The following is a 22,994-nucleotide window of genomic DNA, read 5'->3' on the forward strand; positions in this document are numbered from 1 at the left end:
CATTACTCACAATAATTTAACAATATCTTCGTCTTTAGCAAACAAACCTGTGTGCAAAAGTTTAGAAAGTTTCGACAAAAGTCACGAGTGTTATGAAGCTTCAAAAAAAGTGATCAAATTAATTCCTGCCACACAGACTAACATTTATACATACAGAATTTATTCTCCTTGCAACTTTTTGCACTTTTTGATATTTCAAGGTGTTTTAAGTCTAAAATCTAAAATGTTTCAGGTGATTATTTCACCAATTGCTATACTTTTTCTGTGTTTTATATAACCACTGAAAAAGAAATTAAAATAAAATCGATAAATTGTAAGCAAAGCTTTTTTTTCAGTTTACAGCAGTATTTATTACACAAAATTTAAGTAAAGCTTAACATGCCGATCTTGCCCCGATCTCCCCTATATTATTTCAAATTGTCATGTACCCGAATATTAAGACAAATGTTTATCAAAAATAAAATTAATTCTAGTATTGATAATAAAACTATTACTCAACAAATTGTTTGTAATCTTAATTTATATAATATCAGAAATTAGACCAAGAATATGTCATGTTTTGGATAAAGTGAACGAAAAATTGATAAAGCTTAAATAAAATAAACTTATTTAATCTATTCATGTAAAAATAGAAAAATTTCAAAAATTATTGGTGTTATATTATTTCGTACAAGTATCGTGTTTTAATTTTCTTGTATATTAAAACATTTAATAATTAATACAGAAACTTTTACTTATTGTTAAAATAAAATTAATTTAATTAAGATTTGTGATCGAAAAATTAATTTTGTGATCTGAAATAATTTCATTCGACAAATTTTTATTTATAATCTTAATTCAATTTTAAAAATTTTAATGTAATTCTTATTTTGTGATTTGTATGGCCCAAATCACAACTACTTATATTTGTTAATTTAAACACGTGTTTGTGAATTACTATCTGCACGTCTTCAAATAATTAAAACAAAGAGTGGCCTTCTGAGTTAAAGAAACGAACAAATACTGTTATAGTTTTACAAACTAACGTTCCCGCTTAAATCTGTTACATGTATTTAACAGAGACTTAGGAAAAAACATTGGTAAATCATAGTCATGGGATCGTGTCTAAGCAACGAGTTTGTCATGAGATGTTATTTGGATTCTTTTCGTGTCTAACACTTAAATAAAAGCAAATTTTTCATTAAAAGTCACGCTGAGTGTTAATGTTATTTTTCAGCAACAAAACAAATTTGTAAAACAGTTAAAATTGAATACAGTAATACCCCGACTTACGCGAACCCAGAGTTACGCGATTTTCAAATCTCGTCGATTCGTCTTTTGTTTGAGCGCCATGCAACCCTTGATTACTCACTCCCCCCACACTATTGTTCAGCTTACATGTTCGGATGTGTCGCGCAGAATCCACACATAGCTACAATTTATTTTGTGTTATTTATTTTTGTGTTTGTTATATTTACGGAGACTCGAGAGACTCTACTATGTCATCCAAACGAAGTAGAACTAATTCTTCTGCATCAAACAAGAAAAGAAAAACTTTATCTTTGGAATGTAAAGTTAACATTGGGTATGTTCGTAAAGTCGAACGAGTTAAACGAGAATGACGTCATCGTTATTCCTATTTCGTTAGACTTTTCGAACGATTCGTTACTAACGCGTTTAACTCGTTTGACTTTACGAACGTACCCATTATTAAAGACTTCGATACAAAAATGAAAATTTGTGAATTGGCAAAGAAGTTTGATCTACCGGAATTGTCGGTCAGAACAATTATAAAAGGCAAAGAAAAAATTCTCGAAGCTGTGAAAAATGCTCAATCTTTAAATTCAAGCATCATTCGTAAACGTCACAGTATTATCGCTGAGATGGAAACAATGTTAAAATTATGGCGTAATAATCAAGTAAATGTGAAAAATTGTAAAATAATATAGGCCTAATTTGTTATACATATGTATTATCTAAGATTTTATTAAACATTTTTTCTAAATTATTGTTTTCTTTAGTCTCCGGCCCCAATTAAAAATTATTTGTATGTATTTATATGCGAAATTATACCCCGACTTACGCGAATTCGACTTACGCGGTTACCGCTCGGTCCCAGCTATCGCGTAAGTTTGGGATATTACTGTATTTATAAAAAAAATTTATACTCACAAATAACTCCAACCTTTAAATCGTGAATAAGAAATAGTTATTGAACACCTGCAAGTTTGTCACTTTAAATCTGAAAGCGAAGTAAAAATAAAAACTAGAATAAATAGATAAACAAATTGTTATATATTGAACAAATTAAAATAAATAAATAAACTAAAAATTTCCTGTTACGGATCAGTAATGAGTTAAAATTTATGAAAACTTTTAATTAAAATTTTAATTGGATATCTCTTTTATGTCAATTGCAATTAACGTAAAAACGAAGTTCATTAGTCGTTGCGTGACGTTATCTAATCATTATTCGAATGTTTAGTATTAATATTATTTTTAAAATAAATGTGATTACTATAAAGTATTATGAACGTTTTATAAACTTTTAAAGATAATTATAACTTTTTTCAAAGTTTTTCAATTACTGGTGAGCATCACCACGTGTTTGTACATATGTAAATACATAGGGAAATTTTTATAGGCTCTTATTTATTAGTTTAATTTGACGTGTTAAGGTAACACAACACAAAGGCGATAAACCAAAGTAAGATGCCATCGAGGAGGAAATTCTATAATAAAGCGGCCTTCACTTACATGTTAGATACAGAAAAAACCCAGTAATTCCATGCAACCAGCATGTCCGTAAGCCATTAATGCCCTCATATTTTTTTGTGCCAAATTAGCTGAATGAAGTTTTCTAAATTTTTTAGTGATTTTAACAGCTAAATAGGAGCCAGTTGTGTGTAGAAACTTTCTAAAAGGTATCTCATAGACAATTTGACTAAGTGTTGCTGCATTACATAGCGACACATAAATGATTTAATAAAGAATCTGACCATATGAGACAGCTCTTGTAAGATATGGAAAGATCAACTTACGTTGTAAATTCTGACAAGTGATGGTGCTTGAACAGCACTATTTATGGGAATCCACAGTATCATTACACTAATTAAAAATGTATTCAATATGTTAGACTAACCCTTAATTACAATTCATATTTCATTAGTTAAACTATTATTGTTTTTAAATCAGTTTTTAAATACTTTTATAATCTTAAATTAGCCTTCCATTCGAATATATGAATGTTGCATAAGTTACTGCCAAGTAAACTGCAAACTATGCTTCGAAATTTGTTAAATAGAACTTACTTCGTACAAGTTTCCTTTGTATTCGGGTTTTTGTTAATCGGTACATGTCGATAATCAATTGAAGTGTTTTGAAATATTTCAAACGTTTAACTTAAATTTCACTAGTTCGTTGTCTTATTTTATTTATATACATTTTAAATATATTATATTTCATACTTGTTGGTGTAACAGATTTATAGTTAATTGTTTTTGGTATTTTTTAGGTTTGACATATTTTTTATAAATTATCGTCTTTTCTCTCTATTGTTATATCTAGATAATTAATACTATTTTGTTTCTATGTTCCTATTTCAAATTTAATATCTTTTTTTATCTCATTAGCTTCATTTATAATTATTTGTTCGTTTGTTTTCCTTGTATCATATATTATAATACAGGCATTTACATACCTGTTATAAAATAAAATGCCTTCTATGTTTTTAATTTTTTTATCTCTTTTATCATATATATTTCAGGCAATCTTGAACCTATGCAAGTACCCATAGATATTCCATCCTTATGGGTATAGAATTTATTTTCGAACTGAAAATAGTTATTTTTAATTATAATTAAACATAATTTAATTATCCAACTAGGTGTTTTAATTTTTAATAATGAATTTTCTATATCTTCTATTGTGATACTAGGATACATATTTACTATATCAAGAGATATTAATTTCATATATTTATTAATTGTAACATTTTTTAATCTTGTTAACAATTTGTTTACATTTTTAATGCTATAATTATACACTTCTAATAGGTTTAATTTATTTTTACGAATTACTTTAGATTATAATATAAATAATTTGTAACATCTATTAATTTTACAGGATTTTTATGTGTTTTCACCCTTATGTTAAATTTTGGTGTTCCATTATCTTTTTTCTTGACGTATTTGATATCTTATTCAGTTATGTGTAGTTTTGTTTTCAAATTTTTTAATTCCTTGTCCAATGATTTTATTAGATCAATCACTGGATCTTTCTTTACTTTTTTAAAATTTCCTTCTTTAATTAATCCTTTGATCACTTCTGTTTTTCTTTTTTCTTCATTATTAGTATTTGTTTCGTTTTGTTGTCACTTTGAAGTTTTTCTAAGTTATTATTATTTTAAAATGTTTTAACATTATTTATTTGTTTTTTATAACTATTAATTTTATTTCTTGTTTTTTTATTTAGTTTTTATTTGTTATTATTTTTTGCATATACTCTCTTATACCTTCTCTTTCTTCTTTTAGAAATTTCCATAGCAAGTGTTCTGTGATCACTGCAAATTCTTCAATTTTCAACATTTCTGGTCCATTGTAGTCCATTCTCAGATTTAGTGTTCTTTGGATTGGTCCTGGGATTTCTACGTTCGTCATATTCAAAATTAATTGTCTTTCATAATTTTCTCTTTCTTTAACAGTCGGATATCCTCTTTTTAACAAATTTATTATATTCATTTAAAAAGTACTCACCAGTAGACTCCTTTCTTGTTTGTCCTCTGTTTCTTTTATTTTTCCTATGTAATTTCTTTAGTTTACAGCCTATACAATGTTTCACACATATTTACTTATGTACAAACTTATGTTGATGTTCACCAGTAAATGAAAAAGTCCAAAAATCGTCATCTTCAAAAGTGTATGAAACTTTGATGGAACTTTATGATAATGGCACTTATTTTAAAAAATAATATTAATCCTAAACATTCGATAGAAAAATTGGATAATATCACGCAACGATTAACGAACTTCGTTTTTATTCTAATTGCAAATGACATAAAAGAGATATCCAATTAAAATTTTAATTAAAAATATTCATAAATTTAACTAATTACTGATCTGTAACAGGAAATTACTTGAATTTATTGTTGTATTAATTATTTATTGTTTATTTATTCATTCTAGTTTTCATTTTTACTTCGCTTTCTGATAGAAGTTAGAAACTTTTTTGTTTTAAAATGGTTTAAAGGTTATAGTTATTCGTATGTATNCTATTGTGATACTAGGATACATATTTACTATATCAAGAGATATTAATTTCATATATTTATTAATTGTAACATTTTTTAATCTTGTTAACAATTTGTTTACATTTTTAATGCTATAATTATACACTTCTAATAGGTTTAATTTATTTTTACGAATTACTTTAGATTATAATATAAATAATTTGTAACATCTATTAATTTTACAGGATTTTTATGTGTTTTCACCCTTATGTTAAATTTTGGTGTTCCATTATCTTTTTTCTTGACGTATTTGATATCTTATTCAGTTATGTGTAGTTTTGTTTTCAAATTTTTTAATTCCTTGTCCAATGATTTTATTAGATCAATCACTGGATCTTTCTTTACTTTTTTAAAATTTCCTTCTTTAATTAATCCTTTGATCACTTCTGTTTTTCTTTTTTCTTCATTATTAGTATTTGTTTCGTTTTGTTGTCACTTTGAAGTTTTTCTAAGTTATTATTATTTTAAAATGTTTTAACATTATTTATTTGTTTTTTATAACTATTAATTTTATTTCTTGTTTTTTTATTTAGTTTTTATTTGTTATTATTTTTTGCATATACTCTCTTATACCTTCTCTTTCTTCTTTTAGAAATTTCCATAGCAAGTGTTCTGTGATCACTGCAAATTCTTCAATTTTCAACATTTCTGGTCCATTGTAGTCCATTCTCAGATTTAGTGTTCTTTGGATTGGTCCTGGGATTTCTACGTTCGTCATATTCAAAATTAATTGTCTTTCATAATTTTCTCTTTCTTTAACAGTCGGATATCCTCTTTTTAACAAATTTATTATATTCATTTAAAAAGTACTCACCAGTAGACTCCTTTCTTGTTTGTCCTCTGTTTCTTTTATTTTTCCTATGTAATTTCTTTAGTTTACAGCCTATACAATGTTTCACACATATTTACTTATGTACAAACTTATGTTGATGTTCACCAGTAAATGAAAAAGTCCAAAAATCGTCATCTTCAAAAGTGTATGAAACTTTGATGGAACTTTATGATAATGGCACTTATTTTAAAAAATAATATTAATCCTAAACATTCGATAGAAAAATTGGATAATATCACGCAACGATTAACGAACTTCGTTTTTATTCTAATTGCAAATGACATAAAAGAGATATCCAATTAAAATTTTAATTAAAAATATTCATAAATTTAACTAATTACTGATCTGTAACAGGAAATTACTTGAATTTATTGTTGTATTAATTATTTATTGTTTATTTATTCATTCTAGTTTTCATTTTTACTTCGCTTTCTGATAGAAGTTAGAAACTTTTTTGTTTTAAAATGGTTTAAAGGTTATAGTTATTCGTATGTATAAAGATTATTTTGTATGAATATTTACGGTAAATTTAACTGTTTTACAAATTTGATTTGTTTGTTAAAAACAGAACAATTGGTAATCTGCTACTGCAATTTACTTTTTACTTAGAACTAGCCTCTATTTATGTCTTAGACACGTAGCCACCAAGCTTTTAAATGTTGTAGGGAAGATTGATAAACTCTTAGCTGGTTTATCTAATGAAGACATGTGCTTGTATTAACATCAGAAACAGTCTCATCAAATTTTATTCAAACTGTTTCCCCGGCAAAATACTTAAAAAATACATTATACACAGATGTTACTTTGCTTTGATTATGTGTATAAATATATAACAGTTATTGCACATTTAAATCCTTTTCAAAATATTGCACCAGAAATTTGAATATTGTCCACAAAAAACTCTTTAGACTCTAGCAAATAAAACTTGGAGAGATTTGTTAGAGCCCTGGCATTTTTAATTTACGATTACATTCATAAAATTGTGTGAAAAAAGCTAATAAAAACACTAATTTTAGGCTTCTTAAATTTTCTATATAGTAGACGACTTAATATAAAATATAACATAGAAAAAGTACATAGTCCAAAATACAGTTTTTATACAGTATTACTAAATAATACAATCACAGATTTTAAGGCTACAGTATGAGTTTATTTAATTTGAAATTGTTGCAGCAGTAATGACTCACTCTCAAAGATCTCGAATTATTGAACGTTCCAGTATTTTCTGAATATTGAATTTTGTTGTGATATCATTGGTAAAAGCTTTAATGTATGTGGACAGCTATTTCTGTTGTTTTTTATACTCACTCCCGTTTCTATTCTTACATTATTGAACCTGTTTGTCGTTTTAAGCACGGAAATCTATACTCAATTAACAGAGATTTGCTTTTGCAAACGCTATTCCTGATACACAAACAATAGCAAATGCTTTGTAATTACTTATAAATAAAAATAATTATACAATAATCCTGTTCTGTTGAATAAAAAAAATACCGGAAATAAGACAATACAACATCGAAATGACATATAAAGAACCGGTTGCTGCCAAGTGAAGTTTTCAAAAAAAACAGATCAGATTTGTGGCTTTAAACTGAAGAAAATCTCTAAAAACTCTGCGTGTTTAAATATTTGCATCGTGATAACCCACTAGAGTTTTTAGTGGTTTTCTAATAAGTGTAACAAATCAGTGGTATTGTACAGATTTTAGAAAATATAATGAAATTTTTAAACAAATGTTTACATTTTGAAAAAGTGTCAGATTAAGCAATCCATGATTAAATCAATAATCACTGCATTGACAAGTTTCAGATTAACAAATTTATTCTGTAATATTATTTATTACATTTAAGACAAAGCTGATAATAAAGTTTCAAATCTAAGCTCATTTAATATTACTGATATACAAATTTTCTAATTGTATTTTAGATTTAAATACAATGAATATTAAATTACTGTACGTGGCATTCGAATATATATGTAACGAGACACTATTCAGTGAATATAAATTCATACCTAAATAACATTAATTAATGAAGCAATTTTTATGAATTAATAAATTAATTTTTGAATATATATTAGTAGTATAGGTTTGATACACTATGGATTACAAATTTCTATGGCAAAATATAATGTATGATATAAGATAGATTACACTTGAAATTTTTGGTTTCATTTTGGAATAATGTTTGATTTACAATCGATAGTTATTTTGTGAAATCTTGTCTAAGACTTAATATATATCTGCAACAACATAGAGTAATAGATTGTCAGTGTTGTTATTTATGTAAAAATGTCTGAGTCACTAACATTTTCAAATGTAACACCAAGAAACAATTTGTCTATAAAATCTTCAAAATGAAATTGATATCTTGAAACTAATTCTCAATCCTATAAATTTTGTAAGTCAGTTAAATGTTGATATTTTAAGACTATCTTATTATGTAATTNCCTTTCTGTGAAATTTGACACTGATGACTTATTGTTTACACAGTCGGATGACCTTGAGAACAACTGGAGTCAGATTTCTTGGGACATTCTCATAGAAGTCTCGAGAGGCAATGGATTTATAGTAGGGTGAATACTAGTTGGCCGTATATTTTTAAATATTTTTAAAAAATTAAAATTTTTATTTTCCATTGTCTCACCTTTCTGTGAAATTTGACACTGATGACTTATTGTTTACACAGTCGGATGACCTTGAGAACAGCTGGAGTCAGATTTCTTGGGACATTCTCATAGAAGTCTCGAGAGGCAATGGATTTATAGTAGGGTGAATACTAGTTNCATAATTTCACTAATGAGAAAAGTCATACATCAATTGTTGACTTAAATTAGAATTTTGACTTATCATTCCTCAGTTTATAAATTGTTTAAAATGACAAATCTGTTTTCGTCTACTGATAAAGAGAAATGTTTTTCCCATCAATTGGCATGGTGTTTGTAAGTCTAAAAAGTAAGCCACACCCATTTATATATATACTTTTAATCGAATATAAAAGAAATGTTTATTTCATTACGAAATTGGTTTACATTGTTTTTATTCAAAAACCAATTTGATCACAATATATTTTAACTATTAAATTTATATACCATTTTTAATGTTAAATGAAAAGGAGTAGATGCTAACATATATTGATGTTTTAAACATTTACTACAACAAAGAATTTCATTGATAGAATAACAATGTTTTTATCATCACCATCAACATTGTTTTAAATTTCACATTTCTCATCACTAATTTCAATTATACTTTCTATGTAACTTTCTTCTCTTATATTATTTTTACTAATATTTTTTGAACATTCCTTGACAGTTTTTAAAAAAGATTTTTTCAGTAGTTTTAAATGGTGTGTTTTTTCAAAAATTACATCTCATTTTTTATTATAAAGTAACCATCTCCTTAGTTATTTATTAACCACTTGCCTTATGAATGTATTTACAGGTATTTTTAATTAAACAAAAAATACTTAAATGAAATGCATTAATTTTGAAAAAAAAGATTCAAAGTTTAACTTCCTTTGTCTTACCTTTCTGTGAAATTTTACACTGATGAGTCATTGTTTACACAGCTGGATGACCTTGAGAACATCTGGTGTGAGATTTCCCCGAACATTCTCATAGGCCTCCCAAGAGGACAATGATTTAAAGTAGGGTGAATACTAGCTAGACCTATATATTTAAATATTTTTAAAAAATTAAAATTTTTTTTGCGATTTCCGACCCCTGGTTTAACTATACTTATATATAATAAAATATATTAATTTAAAAAATTTAAAAACTATTGAAGGTTGTTTTTGACATCAGAAAGTTGCTTTAAATAACTTTACCAAAGTCAAATCTGTGCACTACAACTTTAGAACGATAAATAAAATTTGATAAAAAAAATCGCATTAAAAAACAAGTAAGCGTTAATCGCGCATCATTAAAGGTTGACTAAAATCGCGATATTTTTGTGCAGGTAAAAATTTTTGAAAAAATTTCGAGACTTAAAATACATTCCAAAAATAAAAAAAAATTTCAAAAGTGGCATTAACTCCTTAAGCCTCAAGCAATTATTTCATATTAATATAATTAAACATATCAAAATAAGAAATACTTAAAACTGAAAAAAACGAAAAAAATGCGTTAATTTTGAAGAAAAAGCTTGAAATTTTATTTTCCATTGTCTCACCTTTCTGTGAAATTTGACACTGATGACTTATTGTTTACACAGTCGGATGACCTTGAGAACAACTGGAGTCAGATTTCTTGGGACATTCTCATAGAAGTCTCGAGAGGCAATGGATTTATAGTAGGGTGAATACTAGTTGGCCGTATATTTTTAAATATTTTTAAAAAATTAACATTTTTAAAGTCGTTTTTGATATCAGAAAGTAGCTTTAAATAACTTTACCAAAGTAAAATCCGTGCACTAAAACTTTAGAACGATTAATTAAATTTGATTAAAAAATCCCATTAAAAACAATTAAGCGTTAATCGCGCGTCATAAAAGTTCATTAAAATCGCGATAAAATTTCTTTGCCCGGGTAAATTTGGAGACCTAAAAAGCATTCCAGAAATTCAAAAAAAATTGTCAAAAATACTGGCCTTAACGACCGATCTTTTCGTAACGTTATGTAAACTTGACGAGTTAACTCGTCAATGGGCGTTAAGGTCGTATATTGTTATAAACACAAGCTTAAACAATGTTTATTTAGATAATTAAATAGTGCATACTCAGTACCGTGTAGCATTGCCGAGTTACAGACAATAGATCGTGATTATAAGTTGGAAGGTGACATATAGTTAGAGTAATCGCACATTTATGGGTTTGAATACAGTAAGTTACCATAAATTACAAAATGATGGTAGTTAGTACAATGGGTACAATATACTGTATTACAAATTACAAAAATGGCATATAAGAATACAATAAAGTATGTACATAAAATTAAATATAAGAGGTAATATAAGTAAACAAATTATTATGCAAAAAAATTATAACTATAATGTTATAAAATATCAAATAATACAATATACATTAGAAATATATAGAAAATAAACATATATACAAGTCGAAAGCAGCAACAGCTGCGGGTACAAGACGATGACAAACAATGAGCGATAACAGTGGTAATTGCAGTAATAAAAGTACAGTTAATTGTTGAACATACTAGCAGAGATGGCTCTGTGTTTTTTGGTTAAAAGTTTAAAAACAAAGCAAAATACGTTGTTTTGAAAAAAAAAATTGTGTTGACACGCCATAGAATATTGTTTTTGGATGCAATCAGTCTGACATTATTAAATTTTTTCTATAGGCAGACGCAATTGAGTAGGTAGTGATCAGAATGTCTTCTACATCACAAATAGCACAGTTGAGGTAGTTTTCTTTGTGAATCTTTTAAAATAGCTAAAAAATTTTCCATGGTCTGTGAAAAACTGTGTGAGATGTAATGTGGGCATGATGCAATTATAAGTAAGATATCATTTTATGTAGGATTAACTTGAAGGTAGTGGTATCATGTTTCTCATTCCAATTGAGTTTCCAAGTGTGAAGATGTTCTTTGTAAAGCATCCTTGTATCAGTAACATAAGTAATTTTGTCATAGATAATGAAAAATATATTATCTATAGCAGCAGCCTTAGCCAAATAATCAGTTTTATCATTCTTAGCTATGCCCTGATGGCACTGTCCAGGTGATATGGTAGGTGTTTGTAGAATTAACGATATGGTTTCTTATGTTTGTTGTTATTGTATGTTGATTTCTGCCATTGATAAGTGAAATGACTGAGAGACAGTTTGTTACAATGTTGTTAGTTGCGTGATTGCGATGTGATATTCTCCAATTAAAGGCGCTTTCAATAGACACAAGTACTGCGTGGAAGACAGTACAGTGTACAGTCATCTTAAACTGTTTGTTGTGTATTTCGTGATCATCGGGGTTGGGAGGTGGGTCAGTACTCATGTGGTTATTATAAGAATACACATTTCTGACAAATTTTAAACTAACTGAAAGTCAGTTATTGTAACTTGAAGTAATTTGTAAGAAGTTGTAGATTGATGTTTTAATATATCTATATATATAAAATTGCTTGTCCTGAGTGACTGACTGACTGAGTGAATGACTCACTGATTCGTCATCGCCCAGAGCAAACCGCTTGACTTAGAGAGGTGAAATTTCGTACACTGTTAGGGTACGTCATAAAAACGCACACTAAGAAGCGATTTTTCGAAATTCTCAAGTGGGGGAGAGGGAGGCATTAAGTGTTAACCAGAAAAAAGGCTTTTACTGTACTATTTTAGATGCGATTTTTTGTTTTCAACTACGTTTAGTCGTCATTGAGTACTTAGGTGCATTAAATTGATAACATTTCAGACACTGTTATAAATATTTTTATCTATTTCGATTTTAAACATGTTCGAACCGATTTAAATTCGAATTTGTTATTGCATATTGGTTCGATTATAGAACGATTGTAAACGTTCCAGAAAATTGATCAAATTGAAAATAGTTCGTTTGATTCTCGGCAATTCTCTTCAGCGATAGGTGTTATATAACAACTACTATGGTTTTTGAAATATTGAATGTAAATGGGGTTTGCTTGCAAAACCTCCGCGGACGAAATCGCGGGTAACAGCTAGTATGTGATATAAATGCTGTTATTAATAGCATGGATTTTTCAAAATGTTTTTGTAAATAGAAGAGATATTGGTGACACTGTGTTAAATTTAACAATATTTGTAATAATTAGCAGCTTTTATAAGTAATATTGGACACCTCTATCAGCGTGCATTAAACTTTTTTTTCAAGATTACGCATAAAATTAACTTCTAAATAAGAAGTTAATTAAAAATTCTAAAATTATCTACATTACCTGAACTTTTAAATATGAGGAAATATTAATTAACAATATTGAACGGCCTCAGTATGCATTTTTTCTTCGAATCTCTCTTATGTTTCTATATATAACGTGCCTATAATCAAGAAAAAAAACTTGTTTGGTAGACGGTCTCACAACATTTTTGGTTAAAAAATTATGACTGTATTTATCAAATTGAAATCATATTATACACTAGATAATATAAATACATTTCGGGTTAATATAAGTTTACAGCCCCTCTTCAGTGCCGATCGAAAAAACGACATTATGATTAGGAACACGACATTACTCAAGTATGGATAAAAAATATTTTACACAAAAAACACATATTAAAAATTCTATTTCTAAATTTATATTTTTCACAAAATACATAACAATCCACCATATTATACGAAAAATATAAATCGTTGTGGTTTAAAACTAAAAATTCCATAAAATTTTATGGTATAAAACATTAATTTCCATTTAAAAATTTCCTAAACGTAATTTACATAAAACTAAAATTGATTTAAAACAATTTGCATATAAAAAGAATTACTTTCGAGTTAATAAAAAAGGGTTGACAACATCAGTATGGGTGAAAGAAAGGGCCAGATTAGCAGAGTTAGTTATGAAAAATATCAACGAAAAAATAAATAATAACCTCGGTATAGAACTATTAATGAAATGTACTGATGATTATTTACTAATATACAATAATAAAATAATAGATTGAAAAATTATCATTAATATCATACACAATATCAAAGAGAATATTCAGTCTGATATAGAAGAGGAAAAAATGGACAAATTAATTACTTAGATTTGACTATAATAAACAACCTTGATAAATTTACTTTCACGACATACAAAAAATCTTTGTAAAGTAAAAACCATTTTAAAAAATCAAGTTTTTTTGGATTAAAGGGACGTTACATATAGAAATTAAATAAACGGCGAACATATCACATTAACACTTTTATCTTGTTTACTAGAATTTCTGTAAGAAATACCACAATGGAGATCAAGCACCCTGCAGCTAATAAATACAGTAGACCCATAATGTCATCGATTTTCAGAGGTTCTTCATCGTTAGTATCAATTGCCTTATCATTGTAGAGGTTGCTTTTTCTTTTTTCATCAAGCATATCTGTATAAATTTTCTGAGATAATCCACTTTGTTCAATAACATTTACCCTATAAAATATAAATATATATCATTAAACTTATGTATAAATTAAGAAAATTACATCACTAATATAATATATTAGGCAATTCAGTTACTTAGATTAGTTTAGTATGAAAATAAAAACTGCTTGTTAGTTTCTATTTACAAAAAAATAGTTTATGATGTTAGCAAAAATTAAAAAAACAAAAGAGGGACAAGTGGCCTGAACCACTAGGCTAGCGCGTATAAAAGAAAGTTAACTGAACAACCGAACTTGGCGAATACAAATGTACATGACAATTTACAACGAACAAAACATAATATAACAACATAAACCCCAGCTTGGGAGGACCCTGAAGACCTGGTATTAGTTATACTGGTTCAGGGGAACAGAAGAGGGACAAGTGCCTGAACCACTAGGCTAGCACATATAAAAGAAAGAAAGTTTACCGAACAACCTTGCCAGGCTATCTAGGCTGGTTGCATTGCTGAGGCAGGTTGCGATGAGCACAAACACAAAGGTAAAATATTTGCCGGCTAGTCTGTTGTCACTGGAGAAGGGAGCCCATCTTGGCTTGCGGTGGTCCCTGAGTTAAAGTTGGGAAAGTTTTCCCTGTTTTGAGAATAAATGTCTTGAAGGCAGTTGTTGTAATGTTGTTTGTAAGGAAGTCCTGACTTCGACAGGGCCAGTGGAACCCCTGAGAATACATTACATGCTCGAGCTGCTTGCGATGAGTGACGTGTTTAACACAGGTGAACAAAATGTGTTATGGAGTTTCATCTTTTTTCTGGCATTCACAAATACTGGTCCCTTTGTGTAAGAACCTGTTTAGATATTGTTTGAAGCCACCATGACCAGTAATGTACTGGGTAATAATATGAAAATCAGGATTGAAGTGGCTCAAGTTATTCCTAACTTTGACGTTCGGGAAAAAGTTAAAGGTCACTTTGCCTGTCGTCTCCGTGGCCCACCTCTCTTGCCATCTGTTGATTGTGAATTCTTTGAGCTGGTTCTTTACCCAGTTATAGAGAACAAGCGAGAAGGTTGGACCTTTAAATTACTTATAGCTTTCTTCGTCAGAAAGTCTGCTTTGTTGTTACCTATTTCTCCAGAATGCCCTTTTGTCCAATGAAAGTTTACTTTGATGTGATTACTTTTCAGATTAGACACCATATGAATGATATCTTTTATTAGCTTGAATTTAGTGTTCATTACTTTTATTTGGTGAAGAGCCACCCTGCTATCGCTAATAATTGTTACTTCTTTTCTGGTCCTGTTATTTATCGTCCTCTGAATATGCTCCAGGGATTTGAGGATGGCCAGACTCTCTGCCTGATTTATCGTACAGAAGGGGCCTAGTTGTTAATAGGCTTGATGAACCACCCTATTATAACAATCTATTTCTACAACAGCTGCATCCACCCCNCGAACAACCGAACTTGGCGAATACAAATGTACATGACAATTTACAACGAACAAAACATAATATAACAACATAAACCCCAGCTTGGGAGGACCCTGAAGACCTGGTATTAGTTATACTGGTTCAGGGGAACAGAAGAGGGACAAGTGCCTGAACCACTAGGCTAGCACATATAAAAGAAAGAAAGTTTACCGAACAACCTTGCCAGGCTATCTAGGCTAGTTGCATTGCTGACGCAGGTTGCGATGAGCACAAACACAAAGGTAAAATATTTGCCGGCTAGTCTGTTGTCACTGGAGAAGGGAGCCCATCTTGGCTTGCGGTGGTCCCTGAGTTAAAGTTGGGAAAGTTTTCCCTGTTTTGAGAATAAATGTCTTGAAGGCAGTTGTTGTAATGTTGTTTGTAAGGAAGTCCTGACTTCGACAGGGCCAGTGGAACCCCTGAGAATACATTACATGCTCGAGCTGCTTGCGATGAGTGACGTGTTTAACACAGGTGAACAAAATGTGTTATGGAGTTTCATCTTTTTTCTGGCATTCACAAATACTGGTCCCTTTGTGTAAGAACCTGTTTAGATATTGTTTGAAGCCACCATGACCAGTAATGTACTGGGTAATAATATGAAAATCAGGATTGAAGTGGCTCAAGTTATTCCTAACTTTGACGTTCGGGAAAAAGTTAAAGGTCACTCTGCCTGTCTTCTCCGTGGCCCACCTCTCTTGCCACCTGTTGATTGTGAATTCCTTGAGCTAGTTCTTTACCCAGTTATAGGGAACAAGCGAGAAGGTTGGACCATTTAAATGACTTATAGCTTTCTTCGTCAGAAAGTCTGCTTTGTCGTTACCTATTTCTCCAGAATGCCCTTTTGTCCAATGAAAGTTTACTTTGATGTGATTACTTTTCAGATTAGACACCATGTGAATAATATCTTTTATTAGCTTGAATTTAGTGTTCATTACTTTTATTTGGTGAAGAGCCACCCTGCTATCGCTAATAATTGTTATTTCTTTTTTGGTCCTGTTATTTATCGTCCTCTGAATATGCTCCAGGGATTTCAGGATGGCCAGACTCTCTGCCTGATTTATCGTACAGAAGGGGCCTAGTTATTAATAGGCTTGATGAACCACCCTATTATAACAATCTATTTCTACAACAGCTGCATCCACCTCCATTGGGCCTTTTGACCAATCTGTGTAAAACTTTGTAGCTATGTTCTTGTTTTCATCTGCGCAAAGTACCACATCTGGAGGATCAGTGGCTAGGTGCATCAGGTAGTAGTAGCTGAATCTATCAGATCCATGACTGTGGATTTTGACTGCAATGTCTTTCACTTGGATAGGGGTGGTCTTAGATATGGCCAGCTGATCAGAGAAATGCCTAAGTTGAAATCCCAATACCTTTCCGAAGCTTTAAGTTCGAGGGGGACAGAATTTGCAGTCACCTGCAGTCTGCTAGTCGGGGCCGTGCGATAGGCCCTGCACACCGTGATGAGACAGCTTCGTTGAATGGCGAGTAATTTCCTGCTAATTTGTTGTTTTCTTGTTGCATACCCCCAAATCTCAGCCCCATACAGGACTGCTGGTTCTATTGCACAGTGGTAAATGAGTTAATAGCTTTGGTAACTCAGACCCCAAAGGTTACTGCTAATGGATCTCAGTGCATGAGCCATAATGATGGCTTTTCGTTTTGTGTTCTATGTGCAACGTCCAATTCATTAGACCAGTGGTGCGCAAACTAGGGGTCGCGACCCCTGTGGGGGTCGCCAAATATTTATGAAATGCATTATGCCTGCATGCTGCATACCATACAGTGTACATATAAAGAGTGAAGCGCCGTCACGCACTGTTTAATTGCAATTTCATGCAAAAGATTCAAGGATTTTCCTGAAAACGATCTTGGTTGGATTCGTGATCCATTTTCCTACGACATATGCAGTTCAACTCTTCAAATTAGTGAGAAAGAGCAATTGATAGATTTAATTAGTGATTATACTCTTCGAAATCAATTNTTGAATGGCGAGTAATTTCCTGCTAATTTGTTGTTTTCTTGTTGCATACCCCCAAATCTCAGCCCCATACAGGACTGCTGGTTCTATTGCACAGTGGTAAATGAGTTAAGCGCTTTGGTAACTCAGACCCCAAAGGTTACTGCTAATGGATCTTAGTGCATGAGCCATAATGATGGCTTTTCGTTTTATGTGTTCTATGTGCAACGTCAAATTCATTAGACCAGTGATGCGCAAACTAGGGGTCGCGACCCCTGTGGGGGTCGCCAAATATTTATGAAATGCATTATGCCTGCATGCTGCATACCATACAGTGTACATATAAAGAGTGAAGCGCCGTCACGCACTGTTTAATTGCAATTTCATGCAAAAGATTCAAGGATTTTCCTGAAAACGATCTTGGTTGGATTCGTGATCCATTTTCCTACGACATATGCAGTTCAACTTTTCAAATTAGTGAGAAAGAGCAATTGATAGATTCAATTAGTGATTATACTCTTCGAAATCAATTTAAGACTCAGCATTGCCAAAAATTTTGGCTATCCGTGGAAAAGCAATATCCCGTTTTATGCAAGAATGCCATCAGGGTTTTAATACAATTTGCATCAACGTATTTATGTGAAACTGGATTTAGCAAACTAGTTTCAATAAAAACTAAATACCGCTCGCGTTTAAACCTTGAAGATGATATGCGAATTGCAATTAGCAACTTACATCCAAACATCGATGAGATAATTAGAAACTTGCATCCACATACATCTCATTTAAGGGAAATTTACTGATTTATATGTTGTACAAAAAGTATTTTCTTAAAATTATAAATAAAATTAATATGAGTCAGATATGATGATGTTTTTATTCGATGAAACGAAAGAAATGCGCGAAATATACATTGTATTTGTGAACATTTATCTCTAGGGGTAACCAAAAATTTTCTCTCTAAAAAAGGGGTTGCAATCGAAAAAAGTTTGCGCACCATGGCATTAGACAATCTACTTGAAGCCCTAAGTAACTTATTTTATCGGTGCATTTAATCTTTTCATCCTGTATTGTAATCCTTGGCTTATTGTAGAGTGGGTTCACTCTCGGGTACACTGCACATTGGCATTTTTTAGTATTAATGATAAGTTTATTGTCAATAGTCCAGTCTTGTATCATCTGAAGGAACTGGTTCATCTCTTTTTGAAGAACCTCCTGGTTCCTATGGGACAACAGTACGAGGGTGTCATTGGCAAACCCTATTATCTTAAATCTCAAATTTCCATGTGTCTTGTCTAAACATAATTAGACTGGTAAACGTTATGAAACTCGTATTGATCACACTTTCGAACTGCATGACACATTTAGGACCTTTCTCCACGGTCAGTGCCATTTACAGTTGAAATCGTTCTGTCATCTAGTGAAGAAAAATAAAATAAATACCATATATTACCAGATACATTAAGCTAATGCGCTAAAAACATAAGGGAGTTAGCTTATTGGAAGCTCTATAGTCGATTTATTCCACAGACAGACGGTAACTAACAATGTTCAATGGCATTTCCTACTGAAAAATTATGAGTGATCAGTAACACATTTTTCATACTTACGTTTTAGCGACTTCGACAGCATAATTCACTCTAACCAAATTGATTTGTATGAACTGGAATTTTGTAAAAAGTATGTCTTCTGAAACGAAGACCTTTTCTTTTTCCCATTTGGTCAGGCTTAATTCAATTTTTTCTCTTGTTGCTAGTAGGGCGTGAGTTCCATTAAGCAGTTTTGGAATTGGTTCTTCACCTGGCTCATTACATTTTTCAACGTTTTCATAGAAGATTTCGATTACATCATTTTTAATTATATTTTTCCTGGACCAGAGCTACACAAATATATAAATAAATAAAATTCACGTAAATAAAATTACACACACAGATTTAACATTTTTGTAGAAAAAGCAACTTACGATCGCAACGTAATAATGTTCAAATTATTATGTAAAAACATACTTAATTACAATTATTTTCAAGATATTATGTTAATCTGAAATGTGAACTAACTGTAACCGGTATTTTGCACAGTTTTGTAACTGTGGAATCAGCTTGGATATTTACAATGGCTACTCTCATAAATACAAAATAAAAACAATAATTTTGTGCTTCGGGGTAAATTAAGGGATACGGCCTTATATGTAGCTTTTAATTTATGTACGATGTTTATTGACATAATGATGTCAGATTAGCCGAGAATGCAATCTGTAGAAAGTATACCACTTACACGACTTAGAATCGCGAGATTCGATGACTAAACTTTTTCTAGGAGGGCTGTTAATTATGTCGGAAAAATCTGGACTGTAAACTCTAGGTTTACGTAAGGATTCCTTGACACCAGTTAATCAAATTTAAATACGCGGATTAACACTCGTTTGATTCGTGGAGGAAATAAGTTTTATTCAGATACTTAAGAGACATACTTATAACAAATAAAAGAAAAAATTTTAATGAAACAAATGAGCGGAATCTATAAAAAACAGAGTAACTGAAATGAACGTTTCGAGAGAGAGCGCTCCCAATTTCTATTGTAATCATACTACCTGTGGAGACTTTTTGTCTTCCTCTGTTTTTTGATGATGGACTTCAGTCTTTTCTTCAGGAGGTCTTGACTGGCACATATTAAAATATTTTCTGCTCTATTTCTCTCTAACCTTAACTCATTTAAAAATCTACTGGATACGACTATGGGCGTTGGCCTTCGGGAAATAATATGGAATACGTCTGTATTCTAGGAGATCTTCTGGCGTACTCCTCGAATCATTATAAATTCTTTTTATTTCTCACGACTGTTTTCCAATCAGCCTTATAAATTCACGTGAACAGAGGAAATGGGGATGCATCGAAGGGTTAATAATTCCCAGGGTGCTGAGTATTGTAGTAGATAAGGGTAAAACAAAAAGATGTATCAAATTCCGTTGCAGGACGTGACTTTTTATCAGTTTCCCTCGTTTAGAAAACTATAAATTTTTCACCAAAATTAAAGAATATTTTCTGCTAAAAATTTAACTTTATAATTAAATTATAAATTAGTCACAGGGACAATTCAGATCTCATAATAAAAATATATCTCAAATATTTTTTATTTATTCCATTTATTTCCTGATATCCATTTATTAGTAAATATGTTTAAATCAAATCTGCGAACCAGAAAATTAATGCGGAAAGAACAGTGATTATGACTTATGGTTAGATTCATAATTATCAATTACCTATTTTTACATCGATTCTTATCTAATTAATTACCTATTTTTAAGCACAGTTTTTGATACCGAACTTATTTTTAAAAATTATGTTGATGTGCTTGCTAAAAATCTGGTTATCAGAAATGAAATTTTAAGGCATTTTTGTAAGCCAGCTTTAATAACAAAAATACCAGTACGGTCCATTATTATGCTGAATTTTAATATTTCATTGATTGTCGATTGGCCATCTAATCAATGGGTGAACCTTTTCTTATACTCAAAATTACTTCTGATCTTAATAAGATATATCTTAGGTTTAACAAAATATGTAACATGCCTGTCATTCATGATTTAATATTGCTAAAATTCATCTGGTCAGAAGCAAATTTAGGGGGCGTTGAGGATCGACCGCCGCCTACCTGGGCAGTACATGGATGAATGCGAAAAAAAGGACGGCTTATCTCGTCAATGGGCGTTAAGAGCGATTATTATTTATAGCCGTCGACAGCGGGATAAACGACCAATCAGCGATTACCGGCCATAGCAATACGCGTATATGCAATATGTTACGATTCTTAACCAATCACAGATTTGCTCGTATGTTTCAGGTCCATTGGTGGTGTGATGATCAGCCTACAAATCAGTTTTTACATATTTAAAATCCAACGGTAGCTTCCTCAACCGTCTTTTTGAAACGGCCACCGTTACCAGTTCAAAAAAAGCGGGAATCGTGTTCTTAAACGATCCTACCCCCAACAGTATTAATGTAAAAAAACAGTGATTACTCTTTATTTATTCGCGAATTCTAAACCTAAATTCACAACAACTTACATTTATCATTTAGTTTTGAATAATTTTGTACTTTAAATACATAAGTATAACCATTTTTAACAAAAATGCTACATACCTTTGAAATACATCGATCAAAATAACGACATTCATCGCTCCTTTTGAAGAAAGTGATGTTGTATCGTCCTGCTTTCACTGACTGAATCAATTCTTGAAATGTCTGAGGAATGGATTCAGTTCCAGGATTAACCATGAAAGACGGCAATGTGCCGACGTATGCCGATGTCAAAACAAATGCGATTAGGATCCAGCAGCCAATTAAGATACGAAACGTCATGAGAAAATAAAGATCTACATTTGTATCTGCAGAATAAAAATAGTGGAAAAGAGAAATTTATAGTTAAAAATTTACGAGAAGAATGAAAACACTTTAGATTAAGCAATTATCAATTTTTCATTAAATTATAATACTGTATATTTCTATGTGTAATATGTAAGCAAGCACAAAACGATCTCAAAGGGAAAAATGTCAAATGTACTGAAATAATCTTTTCGTTCGTAAATACAAGTGAACGATTTTGTAAATTACTTTTCAAAATTAAGAAAACTAAACGAAAACCTTTAAACGAACACATTTAAACATACTTCTGACTGTAATTATCATTATCTGATATAAAAATACATACATTATAATTAATTACTGAAAAAAATCATATCATTTTACTCATACACTTTATTTCCTAACTATATTCGTTATATGAAAACTTGTCATGCACAATGTAATAATACCCACCTTGTCGAAAAAAGTTTCTGAATAAAATGGAAAATAACATGGAAAATGTTGGCATTTCTTTCTTTCTATACTCAGTTTCTTTCTTCATTATCGCATATGAAATTAACAAAGTGATAAAGAAAGAAAAAGGAATAGACATCCAAATCTGAAATATAAAATTTTCATAATTATTATTTTTCAAAATCAATATTTTTAAAAACACTTAAAGTTGGTCGTTATTGCAGGTTTTATTATTTTTATCAAAAAGTGATCAAACTTGCAATACCGACCATCTGTAAATTGCAACGATTTGTTTACAAGAGTTTTCCTCTATAAAAAATAACATTAAAAAAACCACTTCATACAAAGTTTCAATGTTGCTTTAAGTGGCCGTTGTTGTATATTACTTTTTAAAAGTTTTAAAATTATTAAAAATAAATCGTAAGCATCTTTCGCTGTGGTTAAGATATTTAAATTTTTGATTTTTTTGTGCTTTGTAATTGTGTTCGGGTATGTGCTTTGTCATCGTTCTGACTGCGTGGTTATTCAGGTTTTCTTTTCATATATAACACGTTAATTAATATGGAGCGATTTAGATATTTTTGTATTAAATAAATAAATAACGTTTTTTCTAGAGGAATATTACTGTTTTCGCAAGTTAGGACGCGATAAACTTTCTTATCCTAA

General features: G+C 30.4%; 1 protein-coding gene across 1 annotated transcript; it reads right to left on the reverse strand.

The window, feature by feature from the left end:
• Positions 1 to 3,801: 3,801 nt before the first annotated feature.
• LOC111627908 lies at positions 3,802 to 21,974 on the reverse strand. The gene is made up of 7 exons (XM_023371589.1): positions 21,654 to 21,974; positions 19,125 to 19,393; positions 13,989 to 14,135; positions 5,840 to 6,039; positions 4,734 to 4,802; positions 4,493 to 4,690; positions 3,802 to 3,812 (listed from the first exon to the last, which is right to left on the reverse strand). The coding sequence occupies exons 1-7, from the start codon at positions 21,870 to 21,872 to the stop codon at positions 3,802 to 3,804; spliced, it is 1,113 nt and encodes a 370-aa protein (XP_023227357.1). The 5' UTR covers positions 21,873 to 21,974.
• Positions 21,975 to 22,994: the final 1,020 nt, after the last annotated feature.

Source organism: Centruroides sculpturatus, unplaced genomic scaffold, assembly GCF_000671375.1.
Source record: "Centruroides sculpturatus isolate CEXI.00-Female unplaced genomic scaffold, Cexi_2.0 scaffold481, whole genome shotgun sequence".
Taxonomy (NCBI): domain Eukaryota; kingdom Metazoa; phylum Arthropoda; class Arachnida; order Scorpiones; family Buthidae; genus Centruroides; species Centruroides sculpturatus.

Coding starts and splice junctions, on each gene's coding strand:
- LOC111627908 (XM_023371589.1), bottom strand. CDS start 21,872: ATGACGTTTCGTATCTTAATTGGCTGCTGGATCCTAATCGCATTTGTT. Junction 6,040..13,988: donor GATGACATTATGGGTCTACT/GTATTTATTAGC, acceptor TTTGTTAAAAAG/AGGATATCCGACTGTTAAAG. Junction 4,691..4,733: donor AACAAGAAAGGAGTCTACTG/GTGAGTACTTTT, acceptor TGTTAAAAAGAG/GATATCCGACTGTTAAAGAA.